At 39.1% G+C, this 16,205-nt stretch overlaps 2 protein-coding genes across 5 annotated transcripts in view; one reads left to right on the top strand and one right to left on the bottom strand.

Moving 5' to 3' along the window:
* The window catches only part of dtnbp1a (dystrobrevin binding protein 1a), a 41,147-nt gene extending 33,151 nt beyond the window's left edge, over positions 1 to 7,996 (top strand). For 2 of the 3 annotated variants that reach the window (XM_036592500.1, XM_036592483.1), the window contains 3 exons: positions 1,239 to 1,394; positions 4,961 to 5,101; positions 7,174 to 7,996. In XM_036592500.1, coding sequence (XP_036448393.1) covers positions 1,239 to 1,394; positions 4,961 to 5,101; positions 7,174 to 7,460 — 584 coding nt within the window. In that variant the 3' untranslated portion in view covers positions 7,461 to 7,996. The remainder of the gene's footprint in view (positions 1 to 1,238; positions 1,395 to 4,960; positions 5,102 to 7,173) is intronic. The other variant, XM_036592492.1, reaches the window with a different exon arrangement.
* A 373-nt stretch (positions 7,997 to 8,369) lies between these two features.
* Positions 8,370 to 16,205, bottom strand: part of jarid2a (jumonji, AT rich interactive domain 2a) — a 108,022-nt gene continuing 100,186 nt past the window's right edge. For both annotated transcript variants that reach the window (XM_036592462.1, XM_036592471.1), the window contains exons 18-19: positions 11,341 to 11,448; positions 8,370 to 10,241 (exon numbers count right to left, since the gene is read on the bottom strand). In XM_036592462.1, coding sequence (XP_036448355.1) covers positions 10,065 to 10,241; positions 11,341 to 11,448 — 285 coding nt within the window. In that variant the 3' untranslated portion in view covers positions 8,370 to 10,064. The remainder of the gene's footprint in view (positions 10,242 to 11,340; positions 11,449 to 16,205) is intronic.

Below are 16,205 nucleotides of genomic sequence, written 5' to 3'. Positions count from 1 at the left end.
CATGACCATTTTCCAAAACTTTAGGTAGTGTTACTAAGTAGTAGGCCACTGGTGTTCCTCCACACCAAACTCGTCAAACCATGTCTTTATGGACCTTGCTTGCTGCACAGGGGCACAGTCATGCTAAAACAGGAAAGGGCCTTCCCCATACTGTTGACAAAGTGTATTATTGTCAAAAATATTTGTATGCAACACTTTGTATGCTGTAGCATTAACATCACCCTTCACTGGAACTAAAGGGCTGAGCTGAAATTCTGAAAAACACCCCCAGACCATTATCCCTCCTCCACCAAACTTTACTGCTGTCACTGTGCATTCCGGTAGTGTTCTCCTGACATCCACCAAACCCAGATCAATCAGAATGCCTGATGCCAGACGTGCTTCACACCACTCTAGCCAAAGTTTGGCATTGTAAACAGTGATCTTAGGCTTGAAGCTTTCATGAAGCTCTCGACACATTTCTTGTACTAATGTTGCTTCCAGAAGCAGTTCTGCTGAGCTATCGTTGCTCCGAGGTGCCTTTATTTTAAAATAATAGCACTTACATTTGACCAGGGCAGAAAAGTCACTTATCTCTTTAGTGTGACTTATTCTACCGCCAGTGTTTATATGAGAAGATTGCATGGCTAAGCCATTGATTTTATATACTTGTTTGCAATGGGAGTGGCTGAAACACCTGAGCTCAATAATTAGTCAGGGTGTTCACATATTTTTGGTCATACAGTGTAGTATCAATGTGAATTGGTGGGGCTAAACTACTCTAGACTCTATAAGCAGATAAAAGTGAATGCATTGGTTTTCATGACATCACAAAAATAATGAATGGGAGTGAATAAAACTTAAAAAAATGTGTACATACTCTTAAAAAAATTTAGTGAGGAAAATTTCATTTTTTCATGATATGAGCCTTATAACAACTTGCTGCAGGCTGAGGCAAGTCTGATGTGCAGTTTGGATGATGCTAATTGATAGGGTTTTAGTTCTATTACGTATTAGCTACATTAGCTATGTAGCTCCAGCACAAAACTAAAGAACCAAAATTTAGACACCAAGCATGTCTTGGCTGATCAGCTACATTTTAGATGAGGTGAAAATTATGCATGTTAGATTTTTCACCATTCCTTTTAGGTCAGAGGTAGATGTACTTGATTATGTCTGTTAGGGACTTCCGGATCAGACAGATCAGTGAGGCATTAAACATAAAGACTGTCTCTCTGTCTCTCTGTTCCACATGATAGCGGAGCTGGACTCTGAGCATGCCCAGAAGGTCCTGGAGATGGAGCACGCACAGCAAGCAAAGCTAAAGGAAAGGCAGAAGTACTTTGAGGAGGCGTTTCAGCAAGACATGGAGCAGTACCTCTCTACAGGCTATCTACAGATCACCGACAGAAGAGGTGAGACTCATCCATGTACATAATTTATAATGTCAAATTTACGTTACATCTTAAACCAGGTGTCTTAGACTAATATTGAGCCTCTAATGTGCATATAAACAGTAAATGATTCAATTGTTGCGGTCTTATTAAAGTCTAAGCTTAGCGCAATTGACATAGTAATAGCTGACATCAGACTATTTGACACTGGACATATAAACGCTGTGATTGCTCTTCTGATTTGCACGCTGAGTTCTTGCAACTTTTTGTAGCAATTCCTGCTGCACCACGTTTGGTAACAGCTTTGTGAAGCCAAAACAGACTTGTAAACATCTTGGTTTTCACGCAGAGGTCTTGGTTGTTCCACTGTCTCAGGCTAAGACTTTAGTTGGGCTATTATTGTTACTGTTGTTTTTATTATTAAGTGCCGTCAAGTCATTTTTGACTCCTGACAACCATATTTACAGTGTTTCTCCAGAATATCGTATGTACTCTTTGAGCCTTTACAGAATTATGATCTTAAAAAAAGAGGTGTGAAAATGTATCTGAAGGTGTTGATTCAAATCTGTGGACTTTTGAATGTATTTTATTTCATGAAAATTGAGTCACAATTACATGGTTTGCTGATTTTCTAAGTGACAGCAAGTCAACACATCCATTACATTTAATGCACAATGCTGAATTTACCATATTGAAAAAAAATTAAACATATAAAGTGGCCTGTGCACATTTATATTTTGTTTTATTTTTTCCAATATGCTAAACTCAAATAAACAGAAACTGTGCATTAAAAAAATTAATAAAAATTTGACATTTAAGGTGGTTCTCTGGAGAGGATGTGTATTTTCCTGTAGAAAATCAACAAAACATGTCATTTGCCCAGGGGTGTTCAAGCTTTTGCACACAACTGTATATTGAGTATGATTTTAAGTCATGCATATTTATTAAGGGAATGCATTTTACTTAAAATCGTGATTTGAATTTGTGCTTTCATAGCACTTTGTCATTTCCTAAAGAATCATAGTCAAATTGAGTTGTAAGGTCAGTGATTCACTTCCTTAATAGGATCATTTCGTAGCATTCATTTGTAGAGCAGGTTGTTTCAGTCATTAGACTCTCTAAACTCTGCTCCAGGAAATGGAGAAATAGAAAGCCTTTTCTTTAGCCTGTACACTTTAACAACACTGGTACATTGGTACCTGATTATGGACCAAAGAAAATGTTCCAGGCACTGACTACAAAGACTATACATGAAAAGCTACACCCTTAATAAATATTGAAGACTGTTAATGTTGTGTTAAGTGGGAGTTAATGGAGATCCATCAGGATGTTGAGCCAGACAAAACTCACTGTCTCCTCTCTCTGTTCTCCTTCCACTGCTGCCTGCTCTGCTGCTGTGTGAGGTATGCTGCCTACTGCCTTCTCCTGCTGCTTCATGCGTGTGTGGTTTGGTTTGTTGTGTTTTTGTGGTGTGTGTGCTATAAGAACATCCTACCACTAAGGGTGGGCGCTATGGAAAATTACATCATAATACACAAAGGCACTTTCATAATACACAATATATATCATTATGTACAATATATAATTTTTCTGAGGTTTATTAACAAGCTAGAACTAGTGGCACATTAAAAATAAGGCCAAAAAAATAGGAACTGTGAATTTTCTAATTGGTATCTGCAAACATTAACTAATTTAGAGGGCATGGGGGAGGGGAATCAAACACTTAGTAAACAAACATTTTAAAATCATTTTTCATCCAGTCAGCTATTTGATACTATGCAGTTTATTTAGTTACTACAAATTGGTTAATTATGTTTACATACTCTCTGTAATTGTCCTTATTTATGGTTTTTGCATAGTTGTTCGGTGTCAGAAGCACTGACAGTACCGTAAGGGCCAGAGGTGAGCTTGAAATGAGAATATAAGTCTGGGGATATCTTTAGGTAAAATATGATGATATGCAAAAGCAGCCCACTATGACTGTGTTTTAGGGCCACAGTTAATAAAAATAAAAAAGTAGACTTTGAGAAAAAAGGCATAGTATTTCGAGAAAAAGTTGTACTATTTCGCGAAAAAAGTGGTAATATTTTGAGAATATGGTCGTAATATTTCGAGAAAAAAGTCGTAATATTTCAGGGAAAAAGTTGTGATATTTTGAGAAAAAAAGTCGTAATATTTTGAGTAAAAAGTCATAATGTTTTGAGGAAAAAGTAGGCTAACTGTAGGGGGGCTGTCATAACACGTTGGGGTCTTGGTTGCTGTACTGGCGACGGCGAAGACACTGAGTGCACTGGAGTTCCACTCACTCCTGTCTCTTCGTGAATCGATGATTTTGATCATCATTCTCATTGTCTGTGAAATTTCATGCCCTCTTTGAATAGAGATGTAGACATTGATAGCTGTGTGGACGACTCTGCCTTGCGATTATCCTTCAACAAAACAGACAGTTTCCAGAGACAGAGTCTGTCTGGTTGTTTCATCTAAATAAGCACAGTTTCCTGCACAGCCGTTTCTTTTACTAATAACAGGCTGGTGCTGATGAGCCAGGAGAGACAGGGAGACTGAGTATTTCTTTTTGGGTGAAATCAATATGAAAGTATAACCTTATCAACTCTTCCACGTCCCTCATTTTAACACAAGGAGGTGCTGCCTTCCCTTTGCAAAACCTTTGGCCACAAATTTGGGATTTATTGCCACTTTAATGTCGTAATTCTATGACTTTTTTCTCAAAATATTATGACATTTTTCCTGAAATATTACTTTTTTTTTCTCAAAATATTTTTTTCTCGAAATATTACGACTTTATTCTCGAAATATCATACTGTACTTTTTTCATGAAATATTATGACTTTATTCTTGAAGTCTACTATTTTTATTTTTATTAACAGTGACCCTAAAACGCCATCGTAGCCCACAGCAAGGCCCCTGTAAAAAAAATCACCCCCATATTGCTGTAGTCTTTAATGTCCAGAATACAATTGATTAGAGATGCAAAAGTAGCAAAAGCTAGCTAGTGAAACGTTATCATTAGGTAATGGAACTGATTTGTCCTTTCAAAAGGTAATTCTTCATTGTTCCTGCATATAATGTGTTCTCTGCACATCTACATGCTTAATTGGAGTTACACTAACTGATCAGGCGCTGCTAACAATCAGTCCCACCCTAATAAGTCTATGATCCTGCCCACATTTAGGCCAACATTTTTTATGGTTTTCCTTCTTGTTACGAGATCACATCTGGCCCTGTGAGACAAACCATACCCATAATATACTCAGAAAGTTTATTGTGCCATAATTTATCATTGTCATGATAACATATCATCATATTGCACACTTATACATACTATTATAAAGTCCTGTGAGACGTAATAGCAGTTAAAATTGGGTCCATCTGACCACAGGAAAGGCATTCAGTGAAGGTTTTATTAACTATCAGCACTGACCATTTACTCTCTCACTCATTAGTGTTTGTTCACAGGAAACTTTGTTTGCTTGAGTGCAGTTCTACTCTAAGCCAGCCTCATAATGGGGTTCTGGAAAACTTGTCCTTGAAAGTGGCTCACAGACTTTGTGCTCTTCTCTTGGCAGATACAACAGGCAGCATGTCCTCTATGGAGGTGAACGTAGATATGTTAGAGCAGATGGATCTAACGGACGTGTCTGACCACGAGGCTTTGGATGTCTTCCTCAATTCTGGTGGGGAAGATAACGCCATCTCCCCAACCGCAGGTAAACTATCCTTATCAATAGTTAAAAGAGCCGCAGATGGTGTTTTTCTTGCTGTAGTAATGAGCACACACACCTGGAGAATGTTAGCTAACGTCTGCTAGCTTGAATGATGGCCTTACAGCTACGGATTAGTCTCTGGCTGGTAACAGTAGCTGGTAATGTTGTCTGCCTCATATTCTCCAGGCCAGGGGTGCCTAACACTAGTCCTGGTGATCTACCACCTTGGAGAGTTTGATCTGAACCCTAAGCTTAGAGACCTTATCTGGATAATCAAGGCATTTCAGGAGCCTCTGAATATTAAAACTTGAGCCTGGCCAATATTAACATTTTGTGGCTCATACCAATAAATTACATTTGCATCACATTTCTAAGCTTGTTTATAAATAATATAAATGATCTGAATTCACAGTGATGAAACATGGCAGTAAATGCTAGTAAATTTGATTGCATTTGTCTTATTTTATAAACTTCGAAAAACGAAACATGAATTTTACAGTAACTAAAAATACAATTTATAACAACAGTGTTTCTTAAATTATGCTATTTCATTGCGCTTTGCTGTTAAGTCTGGGAGCTATTGTGCATACCTAACTATTTATGACATGGAAATATTATTTGTTAGCGCTTACAAAGGCAGTGGTTATTGAGAATCAGTAAGTTCCACTCTAGTTTTGGTCTTGCACATTCATTAATATAGATCATTTTAAACACAACTAGCTATGTGGAAACTATTTACAAGTCATTTGTAAGCATTTGCTAGGAGTAAGATATTGATAATTAGGTCTGAGCCTGTTTCATTTTAGCTTTGGTTTTGCAAATTCATTAATAAATGTGTGAAAATGTATTTTATTGTTTGCACTGTGTTGCTAAGAACTTAAACATTTATATGTTCCCCCATAACAGATCGACATTAGGCAAGTTCTTCTTAATAATAGGGCTACAAGAAATATTCAATAATATTCAATAAATTCAATAACTAAAATATTCACAAACGTAAAAGCCATTCAAGTAATTGTTATATGAACCAAGTAACGTGTATATGAACCCACACAAGTTTGTGGAGAAATGTGTTTATCCAGATTCTAGCACCAGTAGCACACAGCTGTGAGCTCTCCACTCTCACTGGGGATGGAGATTTGCCATAGCTTGTGAGACTTAAAATCTGACGAGGAGTCTCGGTTTTAACTCCAGGTGCAGTCCAAATAGGCTTTCTGCTTCTCTGGATTGCTAACAAGCTAGTTTAGCATGTACTCTGGTAAAAAGTGGTTTTGAGCAGCTTAAAAACCTGTTCCTTCACTGATGAGTTCACCAATAAATAAGGTTTTTGACGTTGTTATTAAACTGAAAGTGAATCTATTCTTATTCTTATAGAATATTCAAACATTCAAGACAATATTTGCTAGTGTATGTGAAAACTGAAAATATTCAATAATTGGAGCATCACTTAATAAGCTATAGGAACTTTTCTTTCATTGACTTTGCTAAAAGCTGACATTCTTTCTTCAGTTACTTTACAGTTTTCTACTGATCAGTGGAAACATCAGTTGTCAAATTGATTTCTGATTAACGGGACATGCAGACATAGAACACTCAGCATGTATGAGTACACTTCACCTGAACAGTGACCATTTACTAGCATTTACTGTTCCTATTCCTTGATTAACGTGTTACATAAAGATATCTCAACTATGATTTCAGCTGAAAGATTACAACTTACATTCACCTCATTAGTTTGATAATCATTAAGAAGCAGATTTTAAAATGGTGTTTTGCCCAAACTGCAATTCTGCTACCCTCAAATTCCATTATTGAATTATAATTACTTTTTTCCCATTTATTGGTAAATGTGTTGGCCACTACTATATTTTGCACCCCTGCCTACAGCACTCAGAGCTTTCATACTTACCCAGATACATATGTTGAGTTGCCAGTTTTCCACCCACCTGGTAATTACATTAATTACACACCTACATGTACCAAATAAACTGGCAACTCATTAATTTTTTAATCCTTTTTTAAAATGTCATGTAATACCATAACGCTTTATCTCCGTCCTCCTGGGTGTGGGTCAGCTCCAGAGGCAGGATCGTCACCAGCTGAGATCAGCCTGAAGGTGCCCAGTCAGACGGAGCTGCGGCAGAACATCTCCTCCCTGTCCTCCTCCTGCACGGACACGTTCAGCGGTGTGACCGAAGGACCAGACGAAGAGGAGGACGCCAGCGAGGAGAGCGGCGGAGGAGACTCTCCAGTGGTGCAGTCCGACGAGGAGGAGGTGCAGGCCGACATGGCTCTTGCCGGCCTCCCTGAGGCTGAGGAGCGGCTCAAAAACTCAGACGACAGCGACACGCAGACCCCCTAGAATTCGCCGAAGAGTTTGTAAACTTCACAGTAAAACAACACGGTTAAGTTTCATGGTGATGAGACTTGGCGTAACCGATGCTTGATCAAACGGCGACGAGGTCAGAGCAAGTGCAGTTTTTACCACCGGCCTGGAGCTTATGTACATTTGTCTGAACCTAAAGCTGAGTTTTGAGAGCTTTGCTGTCAATCTGGAGAACAATCCTTTCAGACTGTTTTTCTTAGCACTGTGATTTTTGCTTAAGTAATGCTGTTCATTGTATGACAGTTCAAAGTATTGTATGGAGAAACCTGCAGCATCATATTATATCCCAAATAATAAAGATTTTCCTATTAACACATTACATTCCTAATATCTCCATAGGCAGTGAACAGCTCAGGTGTGCAGATGTATGGCATGAATGACGTGTTTCAAAGCATGTTGAAATTGCGCTTAAATGACTGATGATGGATCCACTGGGGACTTGGAGCTTTAATCTAATGAACGTTTTTTGTTTGTTTTTTTTCCAGATGTGGAATAAAACTGCTGTTGGTTTAGATCATTTGTCTTTGAAATTACAGGGTTTAAATACTGCCAAATGTACTGCTGGGAAAAGAGGTAATGGCAACTCAAGTGACTAGAAAGGATTCAGGCAATTATTTTTACAAATTTTGTATTATTCCTAACAGACTTGAGACCGAGATGTTGCACTGGAAGGACTTGTAAATGCTGGCTGGCAGTGTTTAATGTCGTTTGGCAGTTATTTAATTGCTGATGAATTACTATGGTGTCTTTATCTGTTTGGCTGAATCCTAAAACACGAAATCCACCTACATTGAGGCGTTGCGCCGTCTCATGTCAATACCGTTGCTGAACAGGTGCATAAAGTGTACATTTATTGTTGAGCACATTCAGAATCATATTAGGAACATTTTTGGAAGGATTGACAGTGATTTGTTTATTACAACAAAATTATACAAACCTGAAAAGTAAAAAAAAGCCAGTAACCAAAAAACAACTCCACTAGATTGAGGACTGAGAAACAGCGCTTATAAATAAAAAGCAAGCCAAGCAAGAGGTTTACGGTAGAAAACGGTGGGGGGGAAGTGATCAAAAACCATTTTAAGGCCATAAAAAAGTTTACAACCACATTTTTTTTGGAAACACTGTTCATTTTTACTATGCTTAAAACACCAGTCTTTTTGGAAGAGGGCGACTACCATGTTGGACTACAGGACTTACAGTCAGTGTATTATGGCTAGCTACTACATGGTTGACTTTTTAGGTAAAAGATTTTTTTTTCCCTTTGAATAAAAAAAGTAAAGCTAAAAAACTAGGGATCACCACTATTACATACTTTTTCAGTGATTAAGCAGCACTTATTTTTTTTCCGTATGTTACAACAGCAACCCTGTGAACATCTAACTTGTACAGACGAAGAAACCAACAGGGGGGAGTAAGGCGTTTTCTTCATCTTGGCTTTCAAACCCTTATAGGCCCTCTCTCAAAAGGCTCAATTTTAGGTGAAGAAATTTACTGGCATATAAACATATTTGGGAACATTAGTGTTAAACATTTTGATGTTATAATAAATATTCTATGTAAACAAAAGAATATTCTTATTTTTTTGTTTCGCTTTTAAAGGGGATATTCTATATGGTAAAGGAGAAAATACTCTAGGTAACACCGATGACAATCACGAAGGCAGAGCCAGAGGAACGAGAATTTATGGCAAAGTGCTTCTTTACAACTTCAGCATATCTAATTGCGTCTGTAAATATTGCTCTGGGCTTCACCGCATTATTATTGATATCATAATCAGAGTAGCTTAATTCAGCTGTTGTTTCAGAAATCATTTGGAGGGAAAAAGGCCTCGAATGTGCTTTCAAAATGAGTTCGGCTAAAAGGCCTTTAAATCGCCCAGCAAGTAATGCGAACATGATGATTATCATGCTCCTTCATATATTACAAAGGGGGGAAAGTATAATATATATAATCTATCAGTATTCCAACCTGATTAGGACTATTTCTTTCAAAGTGGGGTGATCATACATGTATCTGCTATATATAAACAAACCTATCCAACATGGGTGAGCCCAAGAGAAAAAAGCCTGGAAGGGCTGATGGAAGATGTGACACTACAGCACCAAGTTAAACACAAACGATAGGTACAGCATAGGATATATTCATATCTATGTATATGTATATTTATATTTGATTGAACGCTGAAACAACTCAAAAATACTCTAAAAAAGAAACAAAAAAACAAAAACAATCTCAAAACTAGTGCAAAAAAGATTTCCGTGCGTGATCAGGCTCCCCAGTCTCGCTTCAATCTGACGTCCCTAGCGACTGTGTTCTTACAGAATAGCTACTTAAGTACGCTGCAACATTTGTGTGTGTGTACGTTTTTAAGTCCCATACATTCAGTTTGTTGCGCTAACTCCGGCTAGTAACTACGCATACCTAACACAAAGTGCCATGTAATAGCCACGCTTGCTCTGACGTACTGGTGTCTTCACCGTGTTGGTACCCAGGTAGCAGGAACATTCCGCGCGAAGGGCGACTGGACGGCCAATGCTAATTGAGACGTTTGGGAAGGAGGGAATGGTTTTGACAGTTTGGTCAAGAGCGGGAAGGGTTCTTTGAGGCGGAACGCAACATGGAGACCTGGGTTGAGCTCTTGTTTCTGGGGCTTCGTTTTGCTGGTGGTGGTTTGCTGGGGCTGATGGCTTTCCGCTTCTCCCCAGTCCGTTCCAACTTTTTCCCGCACACCCGATTCACCAAACTGTTCAGGTGCTCCTGTGAACCATAAAAAAGGGTAGTAGTCAGAAAAGGGAAAGTGCATCTTGAGAGACAATGGTGTTTTTCAACCAGGTCCTTGAGGCCCACCAGATGGTCCACAGTTTATGTTCTAACCAGCTCCCAAGCCCAAACATTTTACACACATCAATAACTGTTCAGTCTAAAAGGTTGAAGACGTTATATTTCAGGCTGCAAATTTGGTGGCTTAAAAAAAAGACGAAGATTCCAAATACCAAATTGAGAAACTACCACAGTAACAAAAAAATACACACACTGGAATTATTCAAGCCAGCCGTACATTTTAGAGTAAGGCTAATTCAATTTAATTTTAGGGCTGAACAGATTTACACTAGCTAGTTGTTATGGTAGCACAGCAGGGGCGAAAAGGGATCTGTTTTTTTTAACCTTAGTCTTAATAGGTTCTGTCGATTAGCGTGCTGTTACAACAAACACAGAAACAAAGTGATATGCAGTGGATCAAACAGCACCAAAAATGCTGTCAGAAACACCAGAAGAATCTGAATAACTCTTAACCCCTTATAAGGCCATGCCAGCCTGCAATCACTGCAGAGCGCACACTACAGCAGCCAAGACTGAAGGTTTGGTTTGGTTATGGGTGTACACTAGAAAATCTCCAAGCCTAAAATCTTGACGTGTGCTCTACTCTTCAGTTGACCCCTTAAATGGACAGGGCCCAAGTTTCATTAAACACTTCTAGAACCTAAGAATAGCTCAGCCAGTTTGCATTAGAGCCCCTGTAGTTACTTAATAATAGTACTTAGTATGTAATAAGGCTGGGATTTTGAGGGATTAAAGGTGGGCTGTCAAAGCTATACATGTTTCCAGTGACTGTATCTTGTTTAGAAAGGCTTGTTGCTGTAGGCTATTGTTACTGGTGAAAAGCTAGCATTTAGTTCCACGTCAGACTGTTAAAAAACTGGTGCACGGAGTTATTTACATGTCCTCAGCGACTCTCACAGTCCACGTTATAGCTCTGAATCTGATCATTAAATTCACTAAATACCGGGTAGAGAAACACTCAGATACATCTGCACTGAAGCACACAGTGATGAGAGAATGGCTACAGCAGTGCTACCTCAGTGTAACGAAACATCATCTTCAGACCTCGAGGGGACCTGCGCTTCTGGATGTATCGCAGCGCGCACTCCAGACAGAACACCACGTTATCGCTTTCATGAACCACCTGTGTAGGAAGACAAATCAGCGATTAATAATGTGACAGAATGAAAAAAATGCTTTATCTGAGAAGAACCAGTATGAATTCTGAATGTCATACAGTGAGCCACTGACCAAAGCTGAGCATCCAACTATGGACTTTCAAATTCTAGCAAAAGAAAGCACCACACTTCTTTTCCAAGGCTGCTCAAAGTAGGGCTAAAATTTGCCTCACAAAAACTGCCTCACCTTCAGGGCCATTTCTTGGTATAGTGGTGTAAGTGGTATGAGCGGTGACTTGGGGGGGGGGCCCATGCCACAGAGGGCCCCATGAGTATTTTCTTCATATCATTTGTGTCATTCTTTATCATGTTTGTTTTACTGCAGTCTGACTATATTTCTTTCCTTTAAATTCTTGCATATCAAATAATATGACTGAGGTGGGTGGGTAGAATGTTAACAGCCCTGTTAGACCCGGTCCTTTCAGCCAATGAGAGAACAGACAATTTTCATTTGTTTTTTATCCTTTATTTTTTAGCTTCTTATTTTTATTATTATAATTTTTAACTAGTTTTAGTAGCAAAACACCTGTTACAATTTAATAGAGCGCAACAGATGATGAACAAGTGGAAATTTTGAGACCACTGGTGTGAAGAATATCTTTTCACTGGATTTAAAGGCAGTGAGCCTCATATGTAAGGAGACCTGAAGTTCCTACTATGGGCTTAATGTGGGCTACAGAATGACACGTGACTAGAGTGGTCCATTGCTAGCCAGCTGTTTTGTCTTTTTGGCCCTCAACCCACCACAATTATTACATACGCTGCCCCTCCTCCCCCTGGGAACAAGTCCATCTAACTAATTTGCTTCCCACCACCATGTATTAGCAATGGTTACAATCAGAGTGAAAGTGCAACATTTTTAATGTAATCAGAAATAGATCACAGAATGTAATCAGAAGTAGGAGCAAAAACATTTTTAAGTTCTTAAATGTATTTTGCAATGTAGTTTATTTTGAGAAGGAGGTCGACACGTGTTTCTTTGACTATGCTGACCATGTGAAATTATGGAATGTCCTCAAGGAAATGGGAATACCAGAGCATCTCAACAGACTGGTTCCACATCGGCTGCCCACTATCATCATACTTGCTTATCCTGAATGCTGAACATATAATAGCAGAAGCAGGACTGGAGGAAGTTGATCCAGGATTCAGGATTGGTGGAAGAAACATCAATAAACTTTGATATGCATATGACACGCACAGCAGAAATATAAAGAACAGAGCGCAAAGCCAAATCTTCAGCTATATATGAAAAAACACGATGGTTATGACAACAGCAAAGAGCGCAAACCTTACCACTAGCCACGTTTACATGCAGCCTAATAATCCGTTAATAATCTGACTAATACCTCAATCAGAATAGACTAGTCCGACTGAGGCCATTCGGAATACACTTTCTATCTGATTGAACGAGGTGGGTAATTCTGTAAATAATCCAATAAATAGAAGAATAATAGACGCTTGTATCTGATTACATTCCCAATGAGAACGTGCAAGTACGTTCTGCGCATGTGCGTTCTCATCATTGCGAACGCTTAGAACATTCAACATGGTGGTACCAGGAATTGGTCTGCAGAGGAGACGAAGTTTAAGTTTTGAACTTTAAAAGGCGGCGGTGGGACGGGCGTCCAGCTTAATAATTTTATAATAATTTTACTAATTTTTAATAATTTTAAAGCAATTAAAAACATAAGTGCGCCAGCTGAAAACTTGTCTCATGCTGACTGGCCTCACACGATGTTCGCTGTCATGGTAACGTCTGCACTTAGTGGTTCTCTATGCATGCACATCATTTTGGATCTGATTACTTGTAGTGAGCATGTAAACGGAGACTTTCCATCAGATTGTCGAGTAGAGTGAGCATGTAAACACCTCTTAATTTATAATCGGAATGCATTCAGTCGGATTGGCAAAAATGTTTGCATGTAAACACAGACACTGACGGTAAAGCTGTTGCCTGCTTTTGATCAATTACTACCACAAATGATCCAGCACTCAAGAAATACAATACAGATTGACACTCGGCCGAGCAAGAACGGAGGAGCTTGAAAAACCTTTAAATATGCTGATTTGTCTCTACAGACAAGGATAGAACTGTCCAGGCTGTGGTCTTTTCTGTGGTTCTTTCAGGATGTGAAAGCTGGGTAATATAAAAGCAGGACAGGAAAAATACTTTTGAAACAGCAGTGTTAGCAAAGGCTTTTGCAGAAAAGAAAATAGATCCTTGACCAACTTGAGCGACACTTTTCACTCGAAGCCCAGACAACCACACTAAAGCACTCTTATTTTGGACATAGTATGAGAGGAACCAGTTCATGGTGAAAAACAGTTATGTTTTGGGACAGCTGAAAGTTAAAGAGGGAGAGGACACCCAGTAACAACATGAATGGAGACAATCGGAGGATTACGAACAAGCCAAGAAGAGGCCTGAAGAGCCAAATAGAACACAGGACAGCTTTAAGTCGGAGAGCACTTGATAGCACTTAATAACAACTGATGTGGTGTTATGTATTGACTAACATAGCATAGCATACTACACTCAGCCTCGGCATGCAGGTGTTATTTTCTGCATTCTGCTATCTGAGATGGGAAAGACACTTGATTTCTGCTCTTTTTCATGAACATGACTGCACTGTTGTGGTGCCGAGAGCTCACTATTCACAGTTCCACATGCCACGCCAGCCTGCAATCGTTGCATAACGCACACTACAGCAGCCAAGACTGAAAATGTGAGATAAAATCAAACCAATCTGATATTCTCTTGGTCTAGAATTAGCAGCTCTGATCATTTCACATTAAACAAATGTTTGGTTATGGGTGTACACTAGAAAATCCTGATGTGTGCTTTACTCTCAGTTAACTGTTTAAATGGTCAAGGCCCACTGGCAGGCCCAAAGTTTAAACTGACTTACGAATAGCTCAGCCAGTCTGCATTTTTCCTTGAACTTGTAAACAGTGCAAAAAAACCTTATTTGCAATAAACAAACATTTGACCTTTGTGACCATAAAGGCAAATTCAAAACTAGAGCCATTATACTCTAACAACATGGAGTTACAGAATAACTAAAGATTGGTGGGACAGGACCATGCCTGAAACCCCTCCTCCTTCCAGTCTAACACACATCTCTACCTTTTCTACCATTTCCTGTGACATTTTCACAACCCCCATCACCACCCCATCTCCTTCCTGTTGCTCACTTTTATCTGTTAGTCCTACCACTGTCCAAAAGAGGGGTCCCGACTTCTACCTCCATGCAGAAGCCTCCCAGAACTCCAGCCCAATTTCTCAGAATTCTCTAGAGACAGTGTCTTTTTTTCAGACACTGGAACAACACAGTAAAAAGTAGTTCCTGTTACTTTTGCTTTCCCTAAGGTTTTCTGGTATCCATGGTGATCAGGCAGGAACTCGTGAAAACTTCACCCATATCACTATGCTTGTAAGAAGTAACCATAAATTCTTGTGTCTGCAATATTAGTCCCATCTCCGAACAAACTGTACAGATTTACAGCTTAATTTACAAATAAATTTTAAGAATTCTGCAACATTCTGTAAATATTCAACAAAAAAGGTTTTTAGTTCTTCTCTAAGCACAGGGAAACGTCAAAGAGCTTTGCCAGCTCACTCAGCTGCCACAAATGCTGGAGTATTTCTTTAATGACTTTTTTATTCTGGTTTCTGTACATACTTTATAATATTAAAAATGTGGATTTTGGCATATCAGGTAAACAAGACTTGATGGAAACTGCAAATTAAACCACCAAAACCTACGTTTGTACGCTCGCTTGAGGTGAACACATTTTGCTCGCAAAAAAAAAAATTACTATGACCTTTTGAACTTTGGCCCAATCCCATTTGTTATTTTTACCCCTACCCCTTGTTTTCGACTGTCACCTTGCCCCTTTGAACTAAGGCCCAATCCCATTTCACCCCCTACCACTTGGCTCCACCCCTCTGCTTTGCGTGTTCATGCCTAGGGGTAGGGTGTCCCGATTTTTGTTGAGATAGAGGGGTAGCTGTCTCGGTACCTAGCTAGCCAAATTTCCTGTTCCACCTTAAATGGTGCAACAGTTACCTTCTGGCGCCTAAGGCGTCAGAAAACTGCTGCAGCATTTAAGGTGAAATGGGAAAATTTCATGTCACTGAAGAATTAGCGCTGGGCAATAATAAATAATTGCCCTCCCCCCCCTCATTGAAGGTGTATAATTCCCTAAATGTAACTAAAGCAAAGCATTGAGGTTGCTGAACTTTACCCTCCTCTGCCATCACTGCAGACTGGCAGGGTCGCCTACAGAGCACCGCTAGTAGCCTGTTAATGAAGTAATGTTAATGTTAATGTTAATGAAGTAATTCTTTTTTATTTGAGGGTCTCATTTCATAGGGAAGATTTCAACCACTACAACTTGTAACTCAGTTACAAGGGGCAAGGTGACACTCAAAAACAAGGGTAAAAAATAAGAAATGGGATTAGGCCTTGTTGTTTACACTACAATACACTAGGATGTATTTCCTATCTTGTGCATGTCTACAACTTTATCTAAAAATTCCTTAGAATGCTTAATGGCCTTTATTTTCACAGCTTTCCTTCAGATTCACCGTCTTTTCAAATAAAATATGGTATAGTACAAAATATCAAAGTGTCGTTTGTAATCCAGACAAATCCTATGAATTTTAAAGGGGTTGAATACTTTTGCAAGGCACTGTTTTGGCCTGCCTTCGTGCTTT

The sequence above is a fragment of the Colossoma macropomum genome, unplaced genomic scaffold (genome assembly GCF_904425465.1).
Source record: "Colossoma macropomum unplaced genomic scaffold, Colossoma_macropomum, whole genome shotgun sequence".
Lineage (NCBI taxonomy): Eukaryota > Metazoa > Chordata > Actinopteri > Characiformes > Serrasalmidae > Colossoma > Colossoma macropomum.
Note: the sequence above shows the minus strand (reverse complement) of the source record. Positions and strands in the feature narration are given on the sequence as shown.